Source organism: Blennius ocellaris, assembly GCF_963422515.1.
Source record: "Blennius ocellaris genome assembly, chromosome: 8".
Classification (NCBI taxonomy): Eukaryota; Metazoa; Chordata; class Actinopteri; order Blenniiformes; family Blenniidae; genus Blennius; species Blennius ocellaris.
In genome coordinates, this window is record NC_137657.1 from 29,797,738 (window position 1) to 29,825,015 (window position 27,278).

Below are 27,278 nucleotides of genomic sequence, written 5' to 3' on the forward strand. Positions count from 1 at the left end.
CCCCCGCTCAGAACAGAACCCCCCCACTCAGAACAGAACCCCCCCCCCGCTCAGAACAGAACCCCCCCCACTCAGAACAGAACCCCCCCACTCAGAACAGAACCCCCCCGCTCAGAACAGAACCCCCCCCACTCAGAACAGAACCCCCCCACTCAGAACAGAACCCCCCCACTCAGAACAGAACCCCCCCCCACTCAGAACAGAACCCCCCCGCTCAGAACAGAACCCCCCCACTCAGAACAGAACCCCCCCCCCACTCAGAACAGAACCCCCCCCGCTCAGAACAGAACCCCCCCCACTCAGAACAGAACCCCCCCACTCAGAACAGAACCCCCCGCTCAGAACAGAACCCCCCCACTCAGAACAGAACCCCCCCCACTCAGAACAGAACCCCCCCCGCTCAGAACAGAACCCCCCCCACTCAGAACAGAACCCCCCCACTCAGAACAGAACCCCCCCACTCAGAACAGAAACCCCCCCACTCAGAACAGAACCCCCCCCCACTCAGACAGAACCCCCCCCCACTCAGAACAGAACCCCCCCGCTCAGAACAGAACCCCCCCCACTCAGAACAGAACCCCCCCGCTCTTCAGCCCTGTGGACATGTGAGAGAAAGCGAGTGTGGGACCGAGGACTGGATCGTCTCCGTTCATAAAGGGTTTCAGCTCAACGGCAGCTTGGTCTGATTTGTGTCCTGGGGGGTCTCGGTGTTCTGGGGGGGGGTCCTGGGGGGGTAATGGTGTCTGCTGGTGGGGGGGTCTCGGTGTCCTGGGGGGGTAACAGTGTGTAACCCCCCCTGTTCTCTCCCCAGGTATGCCAAGGTCCCCATGGGGAACATGGGGGTCTACGACCCCACTGAGATCCACAACCGGGGCCAGCTGAAGTCCCACATGAAGGAGGCCATGATCAAGCTGGGCTACCACCTGCTGTGCTTCTTCATTTACCTGTACAGGTGTGTGTGTGTGTGTGTGTGTGTGTGTGTGTGTGTGTGTGTGTGTGTGTGTGTGTGTGTGTGTGTGTGTGTGTGTGTGTGTGTGTGTGTACACACTAATGTGTTTCCTGTCTCCTGCAGCATGATTCTGGCTCTGATCAACGACTGAAGCCTCCTGAGGCCTCCACCCTCCAGCCTCCACCCTCCAGCCTCCACCCTCCAGCCTCCAGCCTCCACCCTCCAGCCTCCAGCCTCCAGCCACTGGTCAGACTGCATCGCCCCCCCCCCCCAGTCGGTGCCACCTCCCGGCCCCGCCCCTCTCCCGCCCCCGCCCCTCTCCTGGCCCCAGACTCTCTCTGGTTAATATTTAACCACCAAACAGGTGGAGGACGTCTCCACCCTCCTCCACCCTCCTCTCCACCCTCCTCCACCCTCCTCTCCACCCTCCTCCACCCTCCTCTCCACCCTCCTCCACCCTCCTCCACCCTCCTCTCCACCCTCCTCCACCCTCCTCCACCCTCCTCTCCACCTTCCTCTCCAGTCGTGATGCAGTGGGGGTCTGGGGGGGTCAGCGGCTGGACGTGAGGCTGCAGGACTGGACAACCCCTGGTCCTGGCCCTGGCCCTGGCCCTGGCCCTGGCCCTGGTCCTGGCCCTGGCCCTGGTCCTGGCCCTGGTCCTGGTCCTGGTCCAGGAGGGATTGTGATCAGACAATCCAGCACTGATGTTTACTGAATGATTTTTAAATATGTGAACAACCTGACATTCCCTGTGAGCGCCTGCAGGGGGCGCCGGGAGCAACACTCCTCAGAGTCCACGTGGGTCCATGTGGGTCCACGTGGGCCCACGTGGGCCCATGTGGGTCCACGTGGGCCCATGTGGGTCCACGTGGGCCCATGTGGGCCCATGTGGGCCCCATGTGGTCCGTCTCTGAACAAAGCTAAAGGGTTTCCTAAATAAAGCCTCGGTTGTTTTTACGCTTCATGTTTCTGCTCTTTTCTTCCTGATTTGAGGAAAAAACGTTCTGAAGCATCGAGTCGTTTCACTTTGAGCCTCAAGGTTTCACACCAACAGTCGTCCACCTCTACTGACGGGGTCTGGAGCAGGGGGGGCACTGGGAGCCATAGCAGGGGGGCACTGGGAGCCACCAACCACAGCAGGGGGGGCACTGGGAACCACAGCAGGGGGGGTCACTGGGAGCCACAGCAGGGGGGTCACTGGGAGCCACCAACCACAGCAGGGGGGGGCACTGGGAACCACAGCAGGGGGGGTCACTGGGAGCCACAGCAGGGGGGTCACTGGGAGCCACCAGCCACAGCAGGGGGGGGCACTGGGAGCCACCAACCACAGCAGGGGGGCACTGGGAGCCACCAGCCACAGCAGGGGGGTCACTGGAGCCACAGCAGGGGGGGTCACTGGCAGAAGAATCAAAACCGACAAACAGAAGAGAAGCAAAGAAACATGAGTTTCTATTAATGTCTGTCAGTAGGAGCTGTGATGGGGGGGGGGGGAGAGGGGGGGGGGGGTCACGTTCTGCTCACGTTCTAGCAGGTCTCACGTTCTAGCAGGTCACGTTCTGCTCACCGTTCTAGCAGGTCACGTTCTGCAGAACAGGCAGCTGGTCTGATGGGACTTACTTGAGACCCAGGTGGTGCAGGTGCTGTCCTATGAGCCGGACCACGTCCTCCTCGGACCGGGACAGTCTGTTGTTCCTCCTGCCGGCCTCCGGCGGACTGTTGTTGTTGTTGTTGTTGTTGTTGTTGTTGTTGTTGTCGTCGTCGTCGTCGTCGTCGTCCCCGGACAGCTGCAGCCCGTCGTGGACGAGTGATGACGTCACCGGAAACCCGTCACCTTCTGTTCGTGAAGCTGCGTGGAGCCAGGGGCCGCGAGGGACCGTGAGAGACCACCAGGGGCCGCCAGGGGCCACCAGGGACCACCAGGGACCACCAGGGGCCGTGAGGGACCACCAGGGACCACCAGGGGCCGCGAGGGACCACCAGGGACCACCAGGGACCGCGAGGGACCGTGAGGGACCGCCAGGGACCACCAGGGGACCGCCAGGGACCGTGAGGGACCGCCAGGGACCGCCAGGGGCCACGAGGGACCGTGAGGGACCGCCAGGGACCACCAGGGACCACCAGGGGCCACCAGGGACCGCGAGGGACCGTGAGGGACCGCCAGGGACCACCAGGGACCGCCAGGGACCACCAGGGGCCGCCAGGGGCCACCAGGGACCGCGAGGGACCACCAGGGACCGCCAGGGACTGCGAGGAACCACCAGGGGCCACCAGAGGCGCTGTTCACCTCCCCTGTGTGACTTTTTATTTGATTTCTACAGGATTTCCAAAAAGCATCATTAGTCATTTATGTTCTTACTAAATTCTAAGTACTAATACTTTACTTCATAATTTAGTTCTTTATGTTCTTATGCAGCAGTTTGTCTCAGATCAAACACAGAAACGTTCAGGACCGAAGAAGAAGAAGAAGAAGAAGAAGAAGAAGAAGAAGAAGAAGAAGAAGAAGAAGAAGAAGAAGAAGAAGAAGAAGAAGAAGAAGAAGAAGAAGAAGAAGAAGAAGAAGAAGAAGAAGAAGAAGAAGAAGAAGAAGAAGAAGAAGAAGAAGAAGAAGAAGAAGAAGAAGAAGAAGAAGAAGAAGAAGAAGAAGAAGAAGAAGAAGAAGAAGAAGAAGAAGAAGAAGAAGAAGAAGAAGAAGAAGAAGAAGAAGAAGAAGAAGAAGAAGAAGAAGAAGAAGAAGAAGAAGAAGAAGAAGAAGAAGAAGAAGAAGAAGAAGAAGAAGAAGAAGAAGAAGAAGAAGAAGAAGAAGAAGAAGAAGAAGAAGAAGAAGAAGAAAGAAGAAGAAGAAGAAGAAGAAGAAGAAGAAGAAGAAAAGAAGAAGAAGAAGAAGAAGAAGAAGAAGAAGAAGAAGAAGAAGAAGAAGAAGAAGAAGAAGAAGAAGAAGAAGAAGACAGTTGGAGGCTAAAGATAAAAAACTTTCATGCATCGCAGAAAAAGTCGAAAATCAGAGTCTCAAATGAGATTTTTATTTCCACGGCGGCGTCTGTCCACGTCTCATCGCGGGACATTAAATCACTGTCCACGTCTCATCGCTGGACATTAAATCCCTGTCCACGTCTCATCGCTGGACATTAAATCACTGTCCACGTCTCATCGCGGGACATTAAATCGCTGTCCACGTCTCATCGCGGGACATTAAATCGCTGTCCACGTCTCATCGCTGACATTAAATCACTGTCCACGTCTCATCGCTGGACATTAAATCCCTGTCCACGTCTCATCGTTGGACATTAAATCACTGTCCACGTCTCATCGCGGGACATTAATCGCTGTCCACGTCTCATCGCGGGACATTAAATCCCTGTCCACGTCTCATCGTTGGACATTAAATCACTGTCCACGTCTCATCGCTGGACATTAAATCACTGTCCACGTCTCATCGCTGGACATTAAATCCCTGTCCACGTCTCATCGTTGGACATTAAATCACTGTCCACGTCTCATCGCGGGACATTAAATCACTGTCCACGTCTCATCGTTGGACATTAAATCACTGTCCACGTCTCATCGCTGGACATTAAATCACTGTCCACGTCTCATCGCGGGACATTAAATCACTGTCCACGTCTCATCGCGGGACATTAAATCACTGTCCACGTCTCATCGCGGGACATTAAATCACTGTCCACGTCTCATCGTTGGACATTAAATCCCTGTCCACGTCTCATCGCGGGACATTAAATCGCTGTCCACGTCTCATCGTTGGACATTAAATCCCTGTCCACGTCTCATCGCGGGACATTAAATCACGTCCTCCTGACTCTAGATTACTGCTTCCTGCTTATGAACGTGATTTTACACAAGATTTCTCTGATTGATATGAACATTTAATAACCACCTGGAGGTTTTGTCCTTTGAACTCAACGATCGTCTCATAGTCCTGATTCTGATTCTATAATTGTAATCATCTATTGTAAACATTGTAATCATCTATTGTAAACATTGTAACTATCTATAGTAATTGTAACTATCTATTGTAAACATTGTAACTATCTATAGTAACTGTAACTATCTATTGTAAACATTGTAACTATCTATAGTAATTGTAACTATCTATAGTAATTGTAACTATTGTAAACATTGTAACTATCTATAATAATTGTAACTATTGTAAACATTGTAACTATCTATAATAATTGTAACTATCTATTGTAAACATTGTAACTATCTATAATAATTGTAACTATCTATTGTAAACATTGTAACTATCTATAATAATTGTAACTATCTATAGTAAACATTGTAACTATCTATAGTAATTGTAACTATCTATTGTAAACATTGTAACTATCTATAATAATTGTAACTATCTATAGTAATTGTAACCATCTATTGTAAACATTGTAACTATCTATAGTAATTGTAACTATTGTAAACATTGTAACTATCTATTGTAAACAATGTAACTATCTATAGTAATTGTAACTATCTATAGTAATTGTAACTATCTATTGTAAACATTGTAACTATCTATAGTAATTGTAACTATCTATTGTAAACATTGTAACTATCTATAGTAATTGTAACTATCTATTGTAAACATTGTAACTATCTATAGTAATTGTAACTATCTATTGTAAACATTGTAACTATCTATTGTAAACATTGTAACTATCTATAGTAATTGTAAGTATGGTACTACAGGAGGTAGAGAGAGAAAGTCCCGCCAGCGCCACCTTCAGGACGTTTTTATTAAGAATCACCAGAAGACAAACTGTATAGAAAGAAGAACATTGAGAGAAGAACCGACCAAGCAGGACTCGGATCCTCAGACCAGACTAGGTAGACCGTCAGGACTGATTCAGTTCATCTGAACGCTGACGAGGAACATGGAGCCCTGGGGGGCCAGCAGGGGGGCCAGCAGGGGGGCCTCCAGAGGGACCCCCCAGGGGGCCACCAGAGGGCTCTCCACCGCTCCTCTGCACAGACCCCAGAGGGACTCGACCGGTCCTGGGGTCCCATGAGCTGGACGAGGACTCCAGCAGGGTCTGGTTCCTCCTCCTGAGTCTCAGGATCTACATCTGGTCCAGACCAGCGTCTCCGTCACGGAACTTTGACACAGTAAGAAAAGACAGAACCAGGTCCGGGTTCCAGGGACCAGATGAAGTCTGTGTTCAGTGAGACCAGTTCAGTTCTCCTGCCGTCACTGAGGAACAGGAACTGGTGGGGGAACCAGGGGAACCAGAGGAACCGGGAGAACCAGTGGAACCAGAGGAACGGGAACCAGGGGAACCAGAGGAACCAGTGGAACAAGGGGAATGGGGGAACCAGAGGAACAGGAACTGGTGGGGGACCAGAGGAACCAGGAGAACCAGAGGAACAGGAACTGGTGGGGGACCAGAGGAACCAGGAGAACCAGTGGAACAAGGGGAATGGGGAGAATGGGGGGAACGAGGGGAACCAGAGGAACCAGGAGAGCCAGTGGAACAAGGGGAACGAGGGGAACCAGGGGAACGGGGGGAACCTTCCCAGACTGACAGAACCAGTGACACATGGCGCCGCAGGACGTCTCCTGGTTCAGCAGGTTCATCCAGGAACCAGAACAGAAACTTGAAATAAAACTTGATTATTTCATTGGTAAAACAAAACAAAGTACCTGAAGACTAGAAGTAGTGTGTGTGTGTGTGTGTGTGTGTGTGTGTGTGTGTGTGTGTGTGTGTGTGTGTGTGTGTGTGTGTCACTGAACGCCACAATGAAGTCAAACTTTCCACCAAATACAATTTTTGTCTGCAGCTGCAAATAATTTTTAACTTTCAAAATAAAAGTCCCCCAGCACAAGAACAGTTCTGCTGCAGTTTCTGTAGTTTGTGAAATAAATAAATGAGTCCAGTTCGACCTGCAGCAGCAAAACGAGAAGAATTCAAACACAAAGACAAATGTTTTCCTTTCGTTTAGGAAGAAAAACGACCAAGTAAAAATGAAGAACTTGTTACAAAGTTCTACCATTTTTAAGACGGCGTCATTTTATCTCCAGTGAAAAGCTTTAAAATCCCGTTTTAGACGTTTGTACACATTTTGCTGCAAAGAAAAAAACCACGACTTTTGACTCTGTTTTCAGGTTCATTCTGGTAAAAGTGTGAACGTGGAGGATCGACAGGAAGCTGCAGTCGTTTCATTCATTCATCTGCCGAGTCGTCGTTTTCTGGCTTCAAGCTTCAAACATTCAATCTTCAGTTTCTCACCACAGAACCTTCTTCCTGTTGTTCTGTCTGAATAATTCTCTTCTCCACTTGATGGTTCCTCGTCTCTTTAGCAGAACAAAGTTCTCCTCCTGCTGCTCAAGACGCAAACCAACGTCCGTAAAGTATAAATACTTTTAAATACTTTAATATATATATATATATATATACATCTACAAATGAATGAGACACTTTTAATGTAAACTCTTAAACCTTTTTGACACAAATAAGTCAAATTTAGACTTCTCAAACAAAAATTAAAGTTTTCGCCTCCTGAGTCTTTGGCGTGGCCCCTTGGGGGCGGGGCCCCATGGGGGCGTGGCCTCCTGCTTCATCATACTTCATTACTTTACATCAAACTGCAGACGACAACAGGAACCAAAGAAAAAGGAGCAAAAGCCTCCAGGCTGCTGGAAACGGAACAAATGAACGAGTTCCAGTCGTGTTGAAGGAAGAAAAATACCAAAGTGAACAAGAGTCAATTATTACAAATGTTCTAACAACAAGATCATGTTCCATGGTCTCTGCAGGGCCTGGAGGGCCTGGAGGGCCTGGAGGACCTGGAGGGTCTGGAGCTCTTCACTTGGTCACATTCAGAAAACTGAGTATTATCATCAGTAGTATCAGTAGTATCAGTAGTATCAGTAGTATTAGTAGTATTAACACCACCATTGTTATTTCATTACATCATGTTTTCCTCCAACCAACACTTTACAACTGTAAACATCTGTAAACATCTGGGTGTTGCTGTCGAGGCGTCGCCTTGTTTGTGTCGCAAAGTTTAAATTAAATAAATAAATACAAATAAAAAGAAGAATAAAACTGATCTCCAGGTGAAAACAGTGAAACTTTAGATCATAACCTGATTTCTACACACAGAGTGTGTGTGTGTGTGTGTGTGTGTGTGTGTGTGTGTGTGTGTGTGTGTGTGTGTGTCAGCCATCCACCACCTGGTGGGGCAGGGTGACGGAGGAGCCGGTGATGAAGGAGCCCTGCTTGTCCCGCCCCTTCAGGAAGTAGGTGAGCAGCTCCCCTTTGCCCTTGACGAAGATCGGCCCCCGCCGGACGAAGCGGAACCCGAAGTCCTTCAGGATGGTGTAGCAGTCCTCCACCACCTCCACCCACACGCACACGCACACGCACACGCGCACACGCACACGCACACACACACACACACACACACACACACACACACACACACACACACACACACACACACACACACACACACACACACACTATTAGAAACACTTCCTAGATTCTCTCTCTACTATATATTTACCAGTTTTATTGTGTTTTTATCTTTATATTATTTTGATCCAGTTCAATGATTTATTCTCCTGCTTTGCAGTGAAAATGTTCATTTCTACACCTAAAGGGTGAACTGCTCTCACCTGGGTGCCACCCCCCCCTCACCTGGATGCACCCCAGTGACCCCCCCTCCCCCTCACCTGGACGTTCCCCGGTGACCCCCCCCACCTGGATGTTGCCCATCACCCCCCCCCCCCCTCCCCCCACCTGGATGTTGCCCCTTCTTCAAATAGTTAAAAGAAGTTGCTTTATCTAACTTATTCAAAGGTTTTTAGAATCTTTGATTTCTTTCATCTTTCACTTTGTGTCGGTACTGTTTCTCTTTATTTGTTTTTAACAATATTTTAATATTACTGACAGTAAATGTGTTTCATGTACCCCCCCCCTCACCTGGATGTTGCCCATCACCCCGGTGCCCCCCCCCTCACCTGGATGTTGCCCATCACCCCGGTGCCGCCCCCCCTCCCCCCGGTGCCCCCCCCCCTCACCTGGATGTTGCCCATCACCCCGGTGGACTCCATGCGACTGGCCACGTTCACCGTGTTCCCCCAGATGTCGTAATGAGGCTTCCGGGCTCCGATCACTCCGGCCAAGACGCCGCCTTTGTTGAGACCTGGAGACGAGGGACGGCGTCAAACTGTCCTGAACCTGAACCAGGTCCACATCAAACAGCTACAGGAAGGCTGGGACCCCCCCCTAACCCCCCAGGTTAGCTGGTTGCTGGTGATCTTACCGATCCGCAGCATGAAGTTATTGAAGGACTGGTAGTTGATGTTCATCAAGGTCACCTTCATGGCCAGAGCGAAATCTGCAAGGTCAGCAAGATGCTGCCAGCGCTCCCGGTCAGACTGCTCCTCCTTCTGGGGGGGGGGGGGGGGCGAGAGAGAGAGAGAGAGCGAGAGAGAGAGACGTTACTAAAACATCAGTCATGAGAACTACAACCTCAGTGTTTTCCACGCTAACAAAGCTAGTTTTAAATTTCATTCATTCATTCATTCATTCATTAGTCTCTTTTGCCAGCTTGTCCTGGTTGAGGTACATGAAACACATTTACTGTTAAATGTTCTTAAAAACAAATAAATAGAAAAAGTACCGACACAAAGTGAAAGATGAAAGAAATCAAAGAGTCCAAAAACTTTTGAATAAGTTAGACAAAGCAAGAACTTCTTTTAACTATTTGATGGTTTAAGTCAGTGTGAGGAAGATATTTATGTTTTTATTATTTTGTCCAAAAGCTAAAATGACGTTATAAAAACATGATTTAATATAAATACAGTTTCTGTGTGCCGAGTCGACATTAATTCCCTGAATAATCATTACAAGCTTCAGTCTTCTGGAGAAAAACAAAGCTATTAATTGCAATTAATTACAAAAAATTGCACGATTAATTAGTTAATTATTTCAGTGGACTGGTTGAGAGACGATGTGTGTTTGAGATGAGACGTCTCACGGTTCTGGACGTCTGACCTTCATGTAGCCGTAGCCGTTGCTAGCGTCTGGCGTGACGCCAGAGGCCGCCATGTAGGTGCTGCCGATGGTCTTGATCTTGGTGATGCACCTGAAGTTGGACTCGTCCAGCAGCTGCAGAGACACAGGAGACGAAGACAGTCACACTCACCTGAAGGACAACCAGGAAGGTGGTCTACCTGGTTCTGGAGGTTCTACCTGGTTCTGGAGGGTCTACCTGGTTCTGGAGGTTCTATCTGGTTCTGGAGGGTCTACCTGGTTCTGGAGGTTCTACCTGGTTCTGGAGGGTCTACCTGGTTCTGGAGGTTCTATCTGGTTCTGGAGGGTCTACCTGGTTCTGGAGGTTCTACCTAGTTCTCTAGGGTCTACCTGGTTCTGGAGGTTCTATCTGGACTTTATTCTCACTTCTACGTTCTTCCATGTGTTTGATTAGAAATTATGTTCAAAACCAGGGGCCCCTGGAGGCCCTGGAGGCCCTGGAGCCCCTGGAGGCCCTGGAGGGACCCCCTGCGGTGAGACGACCCCGCCATGACACAACTTTGACAGGATGTAACTCTTCTCTTGTCCTTCACCATAATAAGGTCATTTATTTGAGTGGCTTTAGACTTTCCATAGAAAAACACCATTTGGATGTGAGCTGACAGGAAGTGGGTGTGAGGGAGGAAGTGGGCGTGAGGGAGGAAGTGGGCGTGAGGGAGGAAGTGGGCGTGGGGGAGGAAGTGGGCGTGGGGGAGGAAGTGGGCGTGGGGGAGGAAGTGGGCGTGAGGGAGGAAGTGGGCGTGAGGGAGGAAGTGGGCGTGAGGGAGGAAGTGGGCGTGGGGGAGGAAGTGGGCGTGAGGGAGGAAGTGGGCGTGAGGGAGGAAGTGGGCGTGAGGGAGGAAGTGGGCGTGAGGGAGGAAGTGGGCGTGGGGGAGGAAGTGGGCGTGGGGGAGGAAGTGGGCGTGGGGGAGGAAGTGGGCGTGAGGGAGGAAGTGGGCGTGGGGGAGGAAGTGGGCGTGGGGGAGGAAGTGGGCGTGGGGGAGGAAGTGGGCGTGGGGGAGGAAGTGGGCGTGAGGGAGGAAGTGGGCGTGAGGGAGGAAGTGGGCGTGGGGGAGGAAGTGGGCGTGAGGGAGGAAGTGGGCGTGGGGGAGGAAGTGGGCGTGGGGGAGGAAGTGGGCGTGAGGGAGGAAGTGGGCGTGAGGGAGGAAGTGGGCGTGAGGGAGGAAGTGGGCGTGGGGGAGGAAGTGGGCGTGAGGGAGGAAGTGGGCGTGGGGGAGGAAGTGGGCGTGGGGGAGGAAGTGGGCGTGGGGGAGGAAGTGGGCGTGGGGGAGGAAGTGGGCGTGGGGGAGGAAGTGGGCGTGGGGGAGGAAGTGGGCGTGAGGGAGGAAGTGGGCGTGAGGGAGGAAGTGGGCGTGGGGGAGGAAGTGGGCGTGGGGGAGGAAGTGGGCGTGGGGGAGGAAGTGGGCGTGGGGGAGGAAGTGGGCGTGAGGGAGGAAGTGGGCGTGGGGGAGGAAGTGGGCGTGAGGGAGGAAGTGGGCGTGGGGGAGGAAGTGGGCGTGGGGGAGGAAGTGGGCGTGGGGGAGGAAGTGGGCGTGGGGGAGGAAGTGGGCGTGGGGGAGGAAGTGGGCGTGAGGGAGGAAGTGGGCGTGAGGGAGGAAGTGGGCGTGAGGGAGGAAGTGGGCATGAGGGAGGAAGTGGGCGTGAGGGAGGAAGTGGGCGTGGGGGAGGAAGTGGGCGTGAGGGAGGAAGTGGGCGTGGGGGAGGAAGTGGGCGTGAGGGAGGAAGTGGGCGTGAGGGAGGAAGTGGGCGTGAGGGAGGAAGTGGGCGTGGGGGAGGAAGTGGGCGTGAGGGAGGAAGTGGGCGTGAGGGAGGAAGTGGGTGTGGCCTTGCTGCTTACGCTGTCGAAGTCTGAGATGATCTCGTTGAGGAAGCGTAAACACTCGATGCCGCCGTTGTTGATGCTCTCCTCGGTGTAGAAGTCGGAGAAGTTGGGGATGGAAGCAAACATGACGCCGATCTCGTCATACGACTGGCTGTACAGCTCCTGGGGACAGGAAGGGGACAGGAAGGGGACAGGGAAGTGGACAGGGAAATGGACAGGAAGTGGACAGGAAGGGGACAGGGAAGTGGACAGGGAAGTGGATAGGAAGGGGACAGGAAGGGGACAGGAAGTGGACAGGAAGGGGACAGGGAAGTGGACAGGGAAATGGACAGGAAGTGGACAGGAAGGGGACAGGGAAGTGGACAGGAAGTGGACAGGGAAGTGGATAGGAAGGGGACAGGAAGTGGACAGGAAGGGGACAGGGTAATGGACAGGAAGTGGACAGGAAGTGGACAGGAAGTGGATAGGAAGGGGACGGGAAGTGGACAGGGAAGTGGACAGGGAAGTGGATAGGAAGGGGACAGGAAGGGGACAGGAAAGGGAGAGGAAGTGGACAGGAAGTGGATAGGAAGTGGATAGGAAGGGGACAGGAAGTGGACAGGAAAGGGAGAGGAAGTGGACAGGAAGTGGATAGGAAGGGGACAGGAAGTGGATAGGAAGTGGACAGGAAGTGGATAGGAAGTGGACAGGAAGTGGATAGGAAGGGGACAGGAAGTGGACAGGAAGGGGACAGGAAGTGGACAGGAAGTGGACAGGAAGTGGACAGGAAGTGGAGGTGAGTCACAGACACACTGACCAGCAGTCCGGGTCTGGACCTGGACCTGGACCTCCTACCTCGTCCCTCTTCTTGGACCCCAGGAAATGTCTCGCCACGTGTTCCGGCAGCATGTTGGTGACCAGAGCTTCGTTCCACCGCCGCATTTCGTAAACCTTCTCCTTCTGCTCGTGGACCTCGAGCTTCCAGAGGAACAGAGTCCGGGCCAGCTTCTCCACCTGCACATGGCCACAGGACATATAGTGGCATATAGTGACATATTGACCTATAGTAGTCATACACTGGTCATATAGTGGTCATACACTGGTCATATAGTGGTCATATAATGGACATATACTGGTCATATAATGGACATATACTGGTCATATTGACTGCAGAAATTCAGCAGTGGCTCCAGCCCCTCTAGGTGAAGACAACATCTGTTGGTGTCTCTTCAAACAAAGGACTCAAAGTGTCCACAGGAAGCAGGAAGCAGAAACAGGAAGCAGGAACAGGAAGCAGGCAGCAGAAGCAGGAAGCAGGAGGCATGAAACAGGAACAGGAAGCAGGAGGCATGAAACAGGAACAGGAAGCAGGAAGTAGGAAGCAGAAGCAGGAACAGGAAAAGGAAGCAGAAGCAGGCAGCAGGAAGTAGGAAGCAGGAGGCAGGAAACAGGAACAAGAAGCAGGAAGCAGGAACAGGAAGTAGGAAGCAGAAGCAGGAAGTAGGAAACAGGAAACAGGAAGCAGCAGGACTTACGTGTCTGGAGAAGTAGTAGAAGCTGACCATCATGACGGCGATCATGGAGGTCATGGTGAACCTGGAGGGAACCAGGAAGGGCCTGAGGACCAGAGGGAGACGCGTCAGCAGGTTTCAGTCCTGGAAGTCGGGAGGACGCTCACCTGTAGTCCTGGAAGAGGCTCACCTGTAGTCCTGGAAGAGGCTCACCTGTAGTCCTGGAAGAGGCTCACCTGTAGTCCTGGAAGAGGCTCACCTGTAGTCCTGGAAGAGGCTCACCTGTAGTCCTGGAAGAGGCTCACCTGTAGTCCTGGAAGAGGCTCACCTGTAGTCCTGGAGGAGGCTCACCTGTAGTCCTGGAAGAGGCTCACCTGTAGTCCTGGAGGAGGCTCACCTGTAGTCCTGGAAGAGGCTCACCTGTAGTCCTGGAAGAGGCTCACCTGTAGTCCTGGAAGAGGCTCACCTGTAGTCCTGGAAGAGGCTCACCTGTAGTCCTGGAAGAGGCTCACCTGTAGTCCTGGAAGAGGCTCACCTGTAGTCCTGGAAGAGGCTCACCTGTAGTCCTGGAAGAGGCTCACCTGTAGTCCTGGAAGAGGCTCACCTGTAGTCCTGGAAACGGGAGGAGGAGGCTCACCTGTAGTCCTGGAAACGGGCCCGGTCGTAGCGGTCGAAGATGTGATTCCAGCTGTAGATGTTGACGACGCCGGTTGCCACGGTGATGAGCAACATGAGCGTGAGCTTGACCATGTGGCTGACCTGGACCAGCATGGTGGTGGCCATGAGCGCCAGCACGGCCACGTAGCTGTAGTACTTGGGGTTGTTCCAGCACCCTTCCAGGCTGGACCAGGAGGAGGAGGAGGAGGAGGAGGAGGGGGGGAGGGGGAGGAGCCACTGTGGCCCCGCCCTCCACCGGGACCAGAGGCAGGCAGCTCAGCTGGACAGAAGAAAAACCAGGAAAGTCTGAACAAGTGTGTCCAGCTCCGGGCCTCCAGGGTCAACAAGCTGAGGTCAAAGTTCACCTCCTGACCTTTAAGGTCCGTTTGACTGGACAGAACCGCCACAGGCCTGGACTCAGAACCGCCACAGGCCTGGACTCAGAACCGCCACAGGCCTGGACTCAGAACCGCCACAGGCCTGGACTCAGAACCGCCACAGGCCTGGACTCACCCTCTCATACCGAGTATGAATGAACCCGTTATGGAATTATGAAGTAAAAACACCTGAGAAGAACTGAAATATCGTTGGTGTATCGACAGCCTTGTGACCTCATGACCTCATGACCTTCATGACCTCATGACCTCGTCCCCTGAAATCGTTCCTACTTCAGAGCGGCGCCGTGTCAAACTGCAGGTCTTGACGCTAAACTCCAGTCTCGTTCCTGAAGACCCAGGTCCACCAGACCCAGGTCCACCAGACCCCGGTCCACCAGACCCAGGTCCACCAGACCCCGGTCCACCAGACCCCGGTCCACCAGACCCAGGTCCACCAGACCCAGGTCCACCAGACCCAGGTCCACCAGACCCCGGTCCACCAGACCCAGGTCCACCAGACCCCGGTCCACCAGACCCAGGTCCACCAGACCCAGGTCCACCAGACCCAGGTCCACCAGACCCTTGTGACTGTGATCAATATTTCAAAATGTCCTTTGATTTGAGCTTTGAAACGAGACTTTGATGTTGAAGAAGCAGTGAAGCAGAACGTACCATGTCCACGATGTCCGCCGTGGTGAGAATGAAGATGGCCGCCATGGCCCAGGTGTTCCGAGCCCAGCGGGTGGTGTCGATCCAGGTGGAGAACGACACCAGCTTCTTGGGAAACACCTGACACCACAAAGCACCGCGTCAGGAACCGGATCACAAATCTCACACTCCATTTAAACATGAGTATCTTGTAAAATGGGGGGTGATGGGGTGGGGGTGGGGGGTGATGGGGGTGATGGGGAGTGATGGGGTCACGGTGCCCGTGTCGGTACAGGAGGTGTTTTGATTGAGGTCGGCAGCCTGTCCCTTTAAGACGCTGTCCCGCATCAGAGACGTGACTCTCTACCGCGCTAGCTACGCTAGCTAGCAGACTGATGGAACATTAGATCTGTTCAACGCCACGCTTGCTAACTCATGTTTAGCGTTAGCTCAATCACGCTGCGGTCGTTTCCCAGTGAGACAATATTAGACTGACGTTTGCTAGCTTAGCATCGTGACTCGCGACACAGAAGTCAGTTCACCAATGAGTGTCGACTAACGAGGCAACGTCTGTTTTCAACAATCGCCTCAGTCGTGGTTCTAAAAAGAATCGTGTCGCCCAGTGAGCCGAACTCAACATGGAAACAAAGAGGCTCCAGGTTTAGAAGAGGAACCTTCACACTGCAGAGGAACCAGGATTATTATAATAGAACCACAGACGGAACCAGAACCGCTGACAGAACCACAGACAGAACCACAGACAGAACCAGAACCACAGACAGAACCACAGACAGAACCAGAACCACAGACAGGAGACTCTCGTCTCCACCAGGTGACTTAATGACATTTAATTCTTCTGCTGCTTCACAGAATCACGTTTGTCTTCGTCTGTTCTAAGGTCCAGCAGAACCACTGACCTGAAGGTCAGTCCTCACTTCTCCTCACCAAGGTGAAGGTCCAGCAGGGTGGGTGTGTGTGTGTGTGTGTGTGTGTGTGTGTGTGTGTGTTAAAGATCAAATGACTCAATATAAGGTTTGAGAAATAAAAGTGTGTAACATGAAGGAGAAACACGTGTTTCTGTCGGTACTTTGGTCTGAGCGCTGTGTGATCTATGTGTTATTGACCAGTGGTGGGGGTGGAGGGGGGTGGGGGTGGGGGTGGGGGTGGAGGGCCACGCTGACCCCGGCTGACTGCAGCCCAGCAGAACATGTGACAGGAGACGTCAATCCCGTCCTGCCGCTCGTCAATATCTGAATTTCCATGAGGCAGAATAAAACGCTGCCAAACACACAATCATGGAAACGTCTGACCACAGGGGTCAAAGGTCAACACACTGACCACAGGGGGTCAAAGGTCAACACAGTGACCATGGGGTCAAAGGTCAACACAGTGACACCCCCCATGGGGTCAAAGGTCAACACAGTGACCACAGGGGGTCAAAGGTCAACACAGTGCCACCCCCATGGGGTCAAAGGTCAACACAGTGACCACGGGGGTCAAAGGTCAACACAGCCCACATTCTGAATCCTTTTCCAGATGGAAAGTAACCAATTACTTTCACTCCTGTTACTGTAACTGAATAGTTTTTAATGTTGTTTTGAAACTCAGTACTTTTACTTGAGTATATTTCAATGAGAGTACTGAACTGCGCTACGTCAACCACGTCAGTGACGGAGTTCAGACCTAATCAATACATCAAAGGATGAAGAGAAGAAGAACTGCTGTCTGGACCTTCACCTCAGAACAAACACTTCCTGTTATGGCCACTGATAACCGGGCTTTTATTTTGACATCTTGAAACAGGAACAGAAGTAGAAATATTAGTTGGATTTGTCGTTGCCACAAAAAAAGATCAAATGTGCAGTGCAGAGGAGTTTTGTCACATTTCACTGTTTCACAGCAGGAGGTATTATTTTAAATGCTCGATTGTCCTAATTGTTCTCTGTAAATATCACATTTTTAACTTTTTAAATAATCTGAGTATCATTTCCAGGTACTGGAGGTACTGGAACTCTCACCTCATGTGTTTATTTTCTTACAACTCTGGAGCGGGAACGTTTTTTGAAATGGCAAAACTTTCTTTCTGGAGTTTTGACAGTTTGATCAAATCATCACAACTGTGGTTCTCCTAGAAATTCATGTCCACTTGGAAGTGGAAACCGTGTTTGCAGCAGTTTGAGTTTCATATTTTCAAATTAAAACACTATCTCAAAGCAAACTGCTAAAACACAGTTTTTATCCCCGACATCATTCATTCACACCCCAAAGCTCAATATTAATCTTCATTCTGTGCAGAAGGTGACATGGAACCTCTTGTTCTTCTAAACAATCGTCTTTAATTAGCGACAGTTTCTCCGTCATGGAGGAAACGTTTCTCCGTCATGTATCTATATAGTCTACATCCACATATACTGATAGTGGCTGTTGCGTCCAGCTGTTCCTGATGTGCAGCAGCAGCGAGGGACTCACCCGGGGGAAGATGGCGGCCAGCGAGCAGACGGTCAGAACCAGCAGCAGAACCTCCCCCACCGCGAAGCTGACGTAGTTCGCCACCAGCCTGTTCCACAGAGGGAGAGCCAGTGAGCCTCCGGACAGGAAGCGGAGGCTCCCCGGCCGGCGGGTGGAGACTGACCGGGGGTCTATGAGCGCCTCCGTCAGCGCGGTGAAGAGCAGCACCACGCAGGAGCAGCAGAACGCCGCCCCGCTCTGCTTCTCCTTCTCCACCGAGTAACACGACTCCAACTCCGGGTCCTCAAACCGCAGTGAAAGCCTGTTGGTGTGTTTCCCCTTCAGCCTGCACACACACACACACACACACACACACACACACACACACACACACACACACACACACACACACACACACACACACACACACACACACACACACACACACACACACACACACACACACACACACACACACACACACACACACACACACACACACACACACACACACCTCATGACGGAGGAGTGACGGAGGTGTGACGGAGGTGTGATGAGGTCTGACAGAGGAGTGATGGAGGTCTGATGGGGTCTGATGGAGGAGTGACGGAGGTGTGATGAGGTCTGACGGAGGAGTGATGGGGTCTGACGGAGGAGTGACGGAGCAGTGACGGAGGAGTGACGGAGGTGTGACGGAGCAGTGACGGAGGAGTGGCGGAGGTGTGACAGAGCAGTGACGGAGGGTGACGGAGGGTGACGGAGGACTCACGCCTGGACGGTCTCCCTCTCCAGCAGAGCCTCGTTCAGCAGCTTGTTGAGCTCCACCTCGTTCTCCTGGGCGTCGATCACTCGCTCCGCCAGGTCCCTCAGACGGAGCCTCCGGCGAGGGTTAGGGAACGACGGGTTCACCACCTGGAGGCACAGACACCAGGGTCACTGACCTCCTGGAGGCACAGACACCAGGGTCACTGACCTCCTGACCCCACAGACACCAGGGTCACTGACCACCTGGAGGCACAGACACCAGGGTCACTGACCTCCTGGAGGCACACACACCAGGGTCACTGACCTCCTGGAGGCACAGACACCAGGGTCACTGACCTCCTGGAGGCACAGACACCAGGGTCACTGACCTCCTGACCCCACACACACCAGGGTCACTGACCTCCTGACCCCACACACACCAGGGTCACCTCCAGTCACTGGTTGGTCACCTCCAGTCACTGGCTGGTCACCTCCAGTCACTAGTTGGTCGCCTCCAGTCACTAGTTGGTCACCTCCAGTCACTGGTTGGTCACCTCCAGTCACTAGTTGGTCACCTCCAGTCACTGGTTGGTCACCTCCAGTCACTGGCTGGTCACCTCCAGTCACTGGTTGGTCACCTCCAGTCACTGGTTGGTCACCTCCAGTCACTGGTTGGTCGCCTCCAGTCACTAGTTGGTCACCTCCAGTCACTGGTTGGTCACCTCCAGTCACTAGTTGGTCACCTCCAGTCACTAGTTGGTCACCTCCAGTCACTGGTTGGTCGCCTCCAGTCACTAGTTGGTCACCTCCAGTCACTAGTTGGTCACCTCCAGTCACTGGTTGGTCACCTCCAGTCACTAGTTGGTCACCTCCAGTCACTGGCTGGTCACCTCCAGTCACTGGTTGGTCACCTCCAGTCACTAGTTGGTCACCTCCAGTCACTAGTTGGTCACCTCCAGTCACTAGTTGGTCACCTCCAGTCACTAGTTGGTCACCTCCAGTCACTAGTTGGTCACCTCCAGTCACTGGTTGGTCACCTCCAGTCACTAGTTGGTCACCTCCAGTCACTGGTTGGTCGCCTCCAGTCACTAGTTGGTCACCTCCAGTCACTAGTTGGTCACCTCCAGTCACTGGTTGGTCACCTCCAGTCACTAGTTGGTCACCTCCAGTCACTGGCTGGTCACCTCCAGTCACTGGTTGGTCACCTCCAGTCACTGGCTGGTCACCTCCAGTCACTGGTTGGTCACCTCCAGTCACTAGTTGGTCGCCTCCAGTCACTGGTTGGTCGCCTCCAGTCACTAGTTGGTCACCTCCAGTCACTGGTTGGTCACCTCCAGTCACTAGTTGGTCACCTCCAGTCACTGGTTGGTCACCTCCAGTCACTGGTTGGTCACCTCCAGTCACTGGTTGGTCACCTCCAGTCACTAGTTGGTCACCTCCAGTCACTGGTTGGTCACCTCCAGTCACTGGTTGGTCGCCTCCAGTCACTAGTTGGTCACCTCCAGTCACTGGTTGGTCACCTCCAGTCACTAGTTGGTCACCTCCAGTCACTAGTTGGTCACCTCCAGTCACTGGTTGGTCGCCTCCAGTCACTGGTTGGTCACCTCCAGTCACTGGTTGGTCACCTCCAGTCACTGGTTGGTCACCTCCAGTCACTAGTTGGTCACCTCCAGTCACTGGTTGGTCACCTCCAGTCACTGGTTGGTCGCCTCCAGTCACTAGTTGGTCACCTCCAGTCACTAGTTGGTCACCTCCAGTCACTGGTTGGTCACCTCCAGTCACTAGTTGGTCACCTCCAGTCACTGGTTGGTCACCTCCAGTCACTGGTTGGTCGCCTCCAGTCACTAGTTGGTCGCCTCCAGTCACTAGTTGGTCACCTCCAGTCACTGGTTGGTCACCTCCAGTCACTGGTTGGTCACCTCCAGTCACTAGTTGGTCACCTCCAGTCACTAGTTGGTCGCCTCCAGTCACTGGTTGTACATCAATGATCCTGTCATGCTGCTTTTAGATTTTAGTATTAAAATTGGTCTTTTATTACCTAGATTTCATCTGAAAACCCACGACGGACCTTTATTGTTGTATTTGACCAACATGTTCAAACTTCTCCAGAATAACGTCTCACATTTCCTTTATTTTGTTAAAAAAAAGAAAAATGAAAAAGAAAACATTGAATTATGAGTGTCGGACGGACGATTGTGCCTCAGAGTGACGTAGTAGGATGGAGTGTGATGGAGTCAGATGGAGTATGACGAGGGTGACGTAGTATGACATAGTGTGACGGAGGGTGATGTAGTATGACGGAGTATGATGGAGTATGACGAGGGTGACGTAGTATGACGGAGAGTGACGTAGTATGATGAGTCAGATGGAGTATGACGAGGGTGACGTAGTGTGACGTAGTATGACGTAGTATGACGGAGGGAGACGTAGTATGACATAGTATAACGTAGTGTGACATAGTATGACGGAGGGTGACGTAGTATGATGGAGTCAGATGGAGTATGACGAGGGTGACGTAGTGTGACGGAGGGTGACGTAGTATGACATAGTATAACGTAGTGTGACATAGTATAACGTAGTGTGACGGAGGGTGACGTAGTGTGACATAGTGTGACGGAGGGTGATGTAGTATGACGGAGTATGATGGAGTATGACGAGGGTGACGTAGTATGACGGAGAGTGACGTAGTATGATGAGTCAGATGGAGTATGACGAGGGTGACGTAGTGTGACGTAGTATGACGGAGTATGACGAGGGTGACGTAGTATGACGTAGTATGACGAGGGTGACGTAGTATGACGGAGGGAGACGTAGTATGACATAGTATAACGTAGTGTGACATAGTATGACGGAGGGTGACGTAGTATGATGGAGTCAGATGGAGTATGACGAGGGTGACGTAGTGTGACGGAGGGCGACGTAGTATGACGGAGGGTGACGTAGTATGACATAGTATAACGTAGTGTGACGAGGGTGACGCAGTATGACGTAGTGTGATGGAGGGTGACGTAGTGTGACATAGTATGACGTAGTGTGACGGAGGGTGACGTAGTATGACGTAGTGTGATGGAGAGTGACGTAGTATGACATAGTATGACGTAGTGTGATGGAGGGTGACGTAGTATGACGTAGTGTGACATAGTATGACGTAGTATGATGGAGGGTGACGTAGCATGACGTAGCGCCGCGCCGCCTCACCCTGGCGTCCAGCTCCTCCGCCTCCTCAGGGGTGGTGCAGGCGGTGTTCAGGCTGCCGTTGCAGTCGGTGGTGTTGATCAGAGGAGAGTCTCCGGTGGAGGAGGTGACCGACAGCTTCTGATGGGGACAAAGGGGGCGGAGCCTCGTTACATCACTAACTCCTCCTCCTCTTCCCTCCCTCCTCCTCAGAGTGTATGCAGAGAGTGTGTGTGAGTGTGTGTGTGTGTGTGTGTGTGCCTCACCACGCCGTTGATGCCCCCCCTCCCCAGGGGCCCCCGGGGGACGACCACCAGGTAGGTGTCGATGCCGCGCTCCCTCAGGTAGTCGCAGCGCTCGCCGCCGTGGCCCGGCTCCACGTCGAAGTCGCCGTGGAGACACTCCAGGGTGCTCTGGGAGATGTGCACACGCCTGACACACACACACACACACACACACACACACACACATATCACCCCGGGTCTATATCACCCCGGGTCTATATCACCGGTCGGGTGAGTCTCAAGTTACTTTATACGTCTATAGAGGAATCCCCGGGGGGACCCCGGGGATTCCTCTATAGACGTATAAAGTAACTTGAGACTCACCCGGGGAGTCCTCTATAGACGTATAAAGTAACTTGAGACTCACCCGGGGATTCCTCCGGCCTCCATCTTGTTGGCCACGGTGACGTCGGTGGACCAGACGTCGTACTGCCAGCGCTTCTGGCCCAGGACCCCCCCCAGGACGGTGCCGCTGTGGACCCCCACCCTCATGTCCACGTCCGTCTGGGTCTTCTCCCGCACGTACCTGCACAGGTGCAAGTGTTGAGTCCTAGATTCCATCTTAACGACCCGTCATCGTCAGCCAGAGGCCGTCGCCCCCACCACCTCCACCCGTCCCCACCCCCTCTACCACCTCCACCCGTCCCCACCCCCTCCACCGCCTCTACCACCTCCACCCGTCCCCACCCCCTCCATCGCCCCCACCGCCTCTACCACCTCCACCCGTCCCCACCACCTCCATCGCCCCCACCACCTCTACCACCTCCACCCGTCCCCACCACCTCCATCGCCCCCCACCGCCTCTACCACCTCCACCCGTCCCCACCCCCTCCATCGCCTCGACCACCTCCACCCGTCCCCACCACCTCCATCGCCTCGACCACCTCCACCCGTCCCCACCCCCTCCATCGCCCCCCACCGCCTCTACCACCTCCACCCGTCCCCACCCCCTCCATCGCCCCCACCGCCTCTACCACCTCCACCCGTCCCCACCCCGTCTACCACCTCCACCGCCTCTACCACCTCCACCCGTCCCCACCCCCTCCATCACCCTCACTGCCTCTACCACCTCCACCCATCCCCACCCCCTCCATCGCCCCCCACCGCCTCTACCACCTCCACCCGTCCCCACCCCCTCCATCGCCCCCACCGCCTCTACCACCTCCACCCGTCCCCACCCCCTCCATCGCCCCCACCGCCTCTACCACCTCCACCCGTCCCCACCACCTCCATCGCCCCCACCGCCTCTACCACCTCCACCCGTCCCCACCCCCTCCATCGCCCCCACCACCTCCACCCGTCCCCACCCCGTCTACCACCTCCACCGCCTCTACCACCTCCACCCGTCCCCACCCCCTCCATCACCCTCACTGCCTCTACCACCTCCACCCGTCCCCACCCCCTCTACCACCTCCACCCATCCCCACCCCCTCCATCGCCCTCACTGCCTCTACCACCTCCACCCGTCCCCACCCCCTCTACCACCTCCACCCGTCCCAACCCCCTCCATCGCCCCCACCGCCTCCACCCGTCCCCACCCCCTCCATCGCCTCTACCACCTCCACCCGTCCCCACCCCCTCCATCACCTCCACCCCCTCCATCGCCCCCACCGCCTCTACCGCCTCCACCCGGCCCCACCCCCTCCACCACCCTCACTGCCTCTACCACCTCCACCCGTCCCCACCCCCTCCATCGCCCCCACCACCTCCACCCCCTCCATCACCTCTACCACCTCCACCGCCTCCACCCGGCCCACATCGAAGCAGACCTGACAGTTGGGGGTTGTCACGCAGCCTCCACCCGCCCCCCATCCCAGCGGCCCGGGACTCACGAGATGGCCTCCACCATGGCCAGCCCCATCCTGATGGAGCAGGCGGCGTGGTCCTCCCGGTAGCCCGGCAGCCCACAGATACAGTAGTAACAGTCGCCCAGGATCTTGATCCTCAGCTGGTGGTATTTCTGACGGAGGCACAGACTTTAGGCTCCAACACCCGAAGGAGCAAAGACAGAAATACTCCTCAGATGAAGGTTTTGTGAACAAACATCTTGTACGACTCAGCAGAATCAAACATATTTTGTAATAATTAATAACGACGGTCTGAATGGATCAGTGTTTTGTCGTCAATGTCGGCTGTTCAATATATAAACTACATAAAGTATTACATCATATATACATTTATTTTGTAGTAACAAACAGAAAGTGACGTGTTGGTTCATAAGACATTGTAAGAACTTTACTGTGATTAATTCCAGAACCATTAAAAACCAACTAGACTCATGATGTCGGAGAAACTGGACCGAAGGTTGGACACAACGTTCACTGAAACTCTTCGCTGTACTTTGTTTGTTTTAACGTGATGTTTGTCAACAACCACCATGATGTAATGTTGAAGATTGTTGTAGTTCACAACCAGTGACCCGGTGACCCTGAACCTCTGACCTCTGATGTCAGGAGGTCAGAGGACCCTGGTCCTGCTGTTTCCAGGACAGGACCCGGTCCCCCCAGGGTCTGGGGGGTCGGGTCCCTCCAGGACAGGACCCGGTCCCTCTGGGGACCCGGTCCCTCCAGGGTCTGGGGGCCCGGTCCCTCCAGGACAGGACCCGGTGGGTCTGGGGGCCCGGTCCCTCCAGGACAGGACCCGGTGGGTCTGGGGGCCCGGGGGACTCACGGCGGCCAGCTTGTCGAAGCGAGCGAAGAGCTCGTTGAGCAGCTTGACGAGCTCCTGGGCGCTGCAGGACGACGACAGCTGGGTGAAACCCACGATGTCGGCGAACAGGATGCTGCCGGGGCAGAAGACACACCGAGGTAAGGAGGCGGGGCCTCTGCGGGCACAGTGAAGCCGCGCCGGAGGCGCCTTACCTCACGTTCTCGTGCCTGTACATGTACATGGTGTTGAACTGCTGCATCTCCTTCTGACTCGGCTCCTTCTTCATGTCCTGCAGCATCTCGTCCGCTATGTGCTTCGGCAGGATGGACAGGAGGAGGCGCTCCTGGGGGGGGGGGTGGGTGTTAGGATTGTGGGGGGTAGGGGGTAGGGGGTAGGGTCAGTGGGTAAATCATAAACATCTAATGAAACCATTTATTTTGTTGGATCCTGTAGAAGTGACTGATATGACGGTTCTAGTCAGTGGAACCGGACTGAACCAGGGACTCTACGCTCCATGACCCCTGACCCCTGACCCTGACCCTCCTGACCCTGACCCTCCTGACCCTATCATTCCTGCTCCTCCTCTCCAGTCGTCACTCGCTGGTGGACCAGGTGAGGAAGTTCTACCTGATCAGCTGAGTCCCTTCAGGGACCAAATCTGGACTCACTGAGGACCAGCTGGGTTCTGGGATGCAGAACTCAACAGTCCTTCTGTCGTCTTGTGCTGCGGTTCCACCGCGCGGTGTTTACTACGATGGAACGGGGGGAGGGTACGGTACGGCAGAGGGGGAGGGTACGGTACGGTATGGCAGAGAGGGAGGGTACGGTATGGTAGAGGGGGAGGGTACGGTATGGTAGAGGGGGAGGGTACGGTATGGTTACGGTACGGCAGAGGGGGAGGGTACGGTACGGTACGGCAGAGGGGGAGGGTACGGTATGGTTGCGGCACGGCAGAGGGTGAGGTAAAAAAGGAAAATATTTTTTTTTTTTCATTTTCCATTAACCGAGTACGGAACCGTGATTCTTGCGTCCCCCCCCCCCCCCCCCCCCCCCCCTCCTATAATATTAGAATAGGTTGTGAGGAACAGACGGTTGGAGGTTCCACACTGACGGTGTTCTGAGATGAAGCAGTTCCTCCACCTGTTAGAACCTGCAGCGGCGACATCAGATGAATCTTCAAGATGCTTGCCGGACGACCCCCCCCAGGGCTATTTTTGGAACAGACGCTCCACACAGGCGGAGCGAGAGAGGAGGTGTAGTGAGTGGTGGTGATGGAGGAGAAAAAAGGAAGGAGGAGGTCTGATAAAACCAGGAGGCTGGAGAGAAAGGAGGGCCTCCGACCAGTCAAGGGTCATCCTTCGGCTGCCGGTTGCCGTGGCAACAGGTCTCCTGAGATGGCGTTGGCTGTAATCACACAGCCGACCGCTTGTTGCTTCTCCGCCTCTCCGTCAGCTCCGTCAGCTGCCGGTCGGAGCAGAGAGAGAGAGCTTCCCTCCGTCCGCCTGGATTCAGCCTCGTCCTCAGTTTAACTCCTCAAACCACCACTTTACCACTCGTGATGTCACAAAGAACAACAAGTCCCCTTCAAGATAGACATGAAAGAAACGGATTGATTTATTTTTGCCCTCAAGTGTCTGGAGGGGCGTGTCTCGACGGGGGAACGATGTTCAGTCGCCGGCGTTTCAACAAACCAGCTGACGAACCAACCAGTGATCAAAGCAGCTCATGTAAACAACCAGTGATCAAAGCAGCTCAAGTAAACAACCAGTGATCACAGCAGCTCATGTAAACAACCAGTGATCAAAGCAGCTCATGTAAACAACCAGTGATCAAAGCAGCTCATGTAAACAACCAGTGATCAAAGCAGCTCAAGTAAACAACCAGTGATCACAGCAGCTCATGTAAACAACCAGTGATCAAAGCAGCTCATGTAAACAACCAGTGATCAAAGCAGCTCATGTAAACAACCAGTGATCAAAGCAGCTCATGTAAACAACCAGTGATCACAGCAGCTCATGTAAACAACCAGTGATCACAGCAGCTCATGTAAACAACCAGTGATCAAAGCAGCTCATGTAAACAACCAGTGATCACAGCAGCTCATGTAAACAACCAGTGATCACAGCAGCTCATGTAAACAACCAGTGATCAAAGCAGCTCATGTAAACAACCAGTGATCAAAGCAGCTCATGTAAGCAAGAGATGTACCATGAAATGATTAAACATGGCCGCAGGTCCAGAGTGACGATGGTCACGACCAATCAGCAGGCGGCGTCGCCGTGGCTCCTCCCCCAGACCCGCCCCTCGGTGCTAGCTAGCTCAGCGGAGAGTCGCGGGTTCTTTCCGTACCGTCACTACTTTAAAGTCGGACCAGGTGAAAACCCGTCCCGGACCAAGTGAAAACCCGTCCCGGGACAGGAAGTGCGGTGGAACGCAGTGTGAGCGTGCCCAGACCCCCGAGCCGGTCCAGACCCCCGAGCCGGTCCAGAACCCTGTGACCTCTGACCTGCTGCTGGCTCTGCTCCTCCAGGTTGAGCTTGACCTCCAGGGACTGCCTTGCCTCCAGGAAGGCCTTGCGGTGCTTCCGGTCGGCCATGTAGTAGGACATGACCCCCACCGTGATGGCACACGTGTAGACCACCATGTTGGCCAGCAGCTGGGGGGACAGGACACATGTAGACTGGTTCCGTTGTTTACATTACAAACCTTCTACCAAAACCACTCCTGTCCTCCTCATGTCTTCCCCTCCTCCTGTCCTCATGTCCTCCCCTCCTCCTGTCCTCCCCTCCTCCTGTCCTCATGTCCTCCCCTCCTCCTGTCCTCATGTCCTCCCCTCCTCCTCATGTCTTCCCCTCCTCCTGTCCTCCCCTCCTCCTGTCCTCATGTCTTCCCCTCCTCCTGTCCTCATGTCTTCCCCTCCTCCTGTCCTCATGTCTTCCCCTCCTCCTGTCCTCATGTCCTCCCCTCCTCCTGTCCTCCCCTCCT

At 53.7% G+C, this 27,278-nt stretch overlaps 2 protein-coding genes across 2 annotated transcripts in view; one reads left to right on the forward strand and one right to left on the reverse strand.

The window, feature by feature from the left end:
• The window catches only part of cnih4 (cornichon family member 4), a gene marked incomplete at its 5' end in the record, with an annotated part of 5,091 nt that extends 3,206 nt beyond the window's left edge, over positions 1-1,885 (forward strand). The window contains 2 exons of the mRNA XM_080500605.1: positions 812-952; positions 1,073-1,885. Coding sequence (XP_080356731.1) covers positions 812-952; positions 1,073-1,100 — 169 coding nt within the window. The 3' untranslated portion in view covers positions 1,101-1,885. The remainder of the gene's footprint in view (positions 1-811; positions 953-1,072) is intronic.
• Positions 1,886-5,694: 3,809 nt separating this feature from the next.
• The window catches only part of adcy3a (adenylate cyclase 3a), a 30,850-nt gene continuing 9,266 nt past the window's right edge, over positions 5,695-27,278 (reverse strand). Inside the window, 20 exon segments of the mRNA XM_080501574.1 lie at positions 5,695-8,298; positions 8,983-9,107; positions 9,228-9,354; positions 9,962-10,075; positions 11,838-11,984; positions 12,657-12,815; positions 13,337-13,418; positions 13,950-14,182; positions 14,184-14,249; positions 15,019-15,135; positions 17,464-17,551; positions 17,627-17,788; positions 18,212-18,354; positions 21,385-21,501; positions 21,627-21,792; positions 22,012-22,170; positions 23,477-23,604; positions 24,315-24,426; positions 24,506-24,636; positions 26,800-26,949. Of these exon segments, the coding sequence (XP_080357700.1) occupies positions 8,119-8,298; positions 8,983-9,107; positions 9,228-9,354; positions 9,962-10,075; positions 11,838-11,984; positions 12,657-12,815; positions 13,337-13,418; positions 13,950-14,182; positions 14,184-14,249; positions 15,019-15,135; positions 17,464-17,551; positions 17,627-17,788; positions 18,212-18,354; positions 21,385-21,501; positions 21,627-21,792; positions 22,012-22,170; positions 23,477-23,604; positions 24,315-24,426; positions 24,506-24,636; positions 26,800-26,949 (2,706 nt within the window). The 3' untranslated portion in view covers positions 5,695-8,118.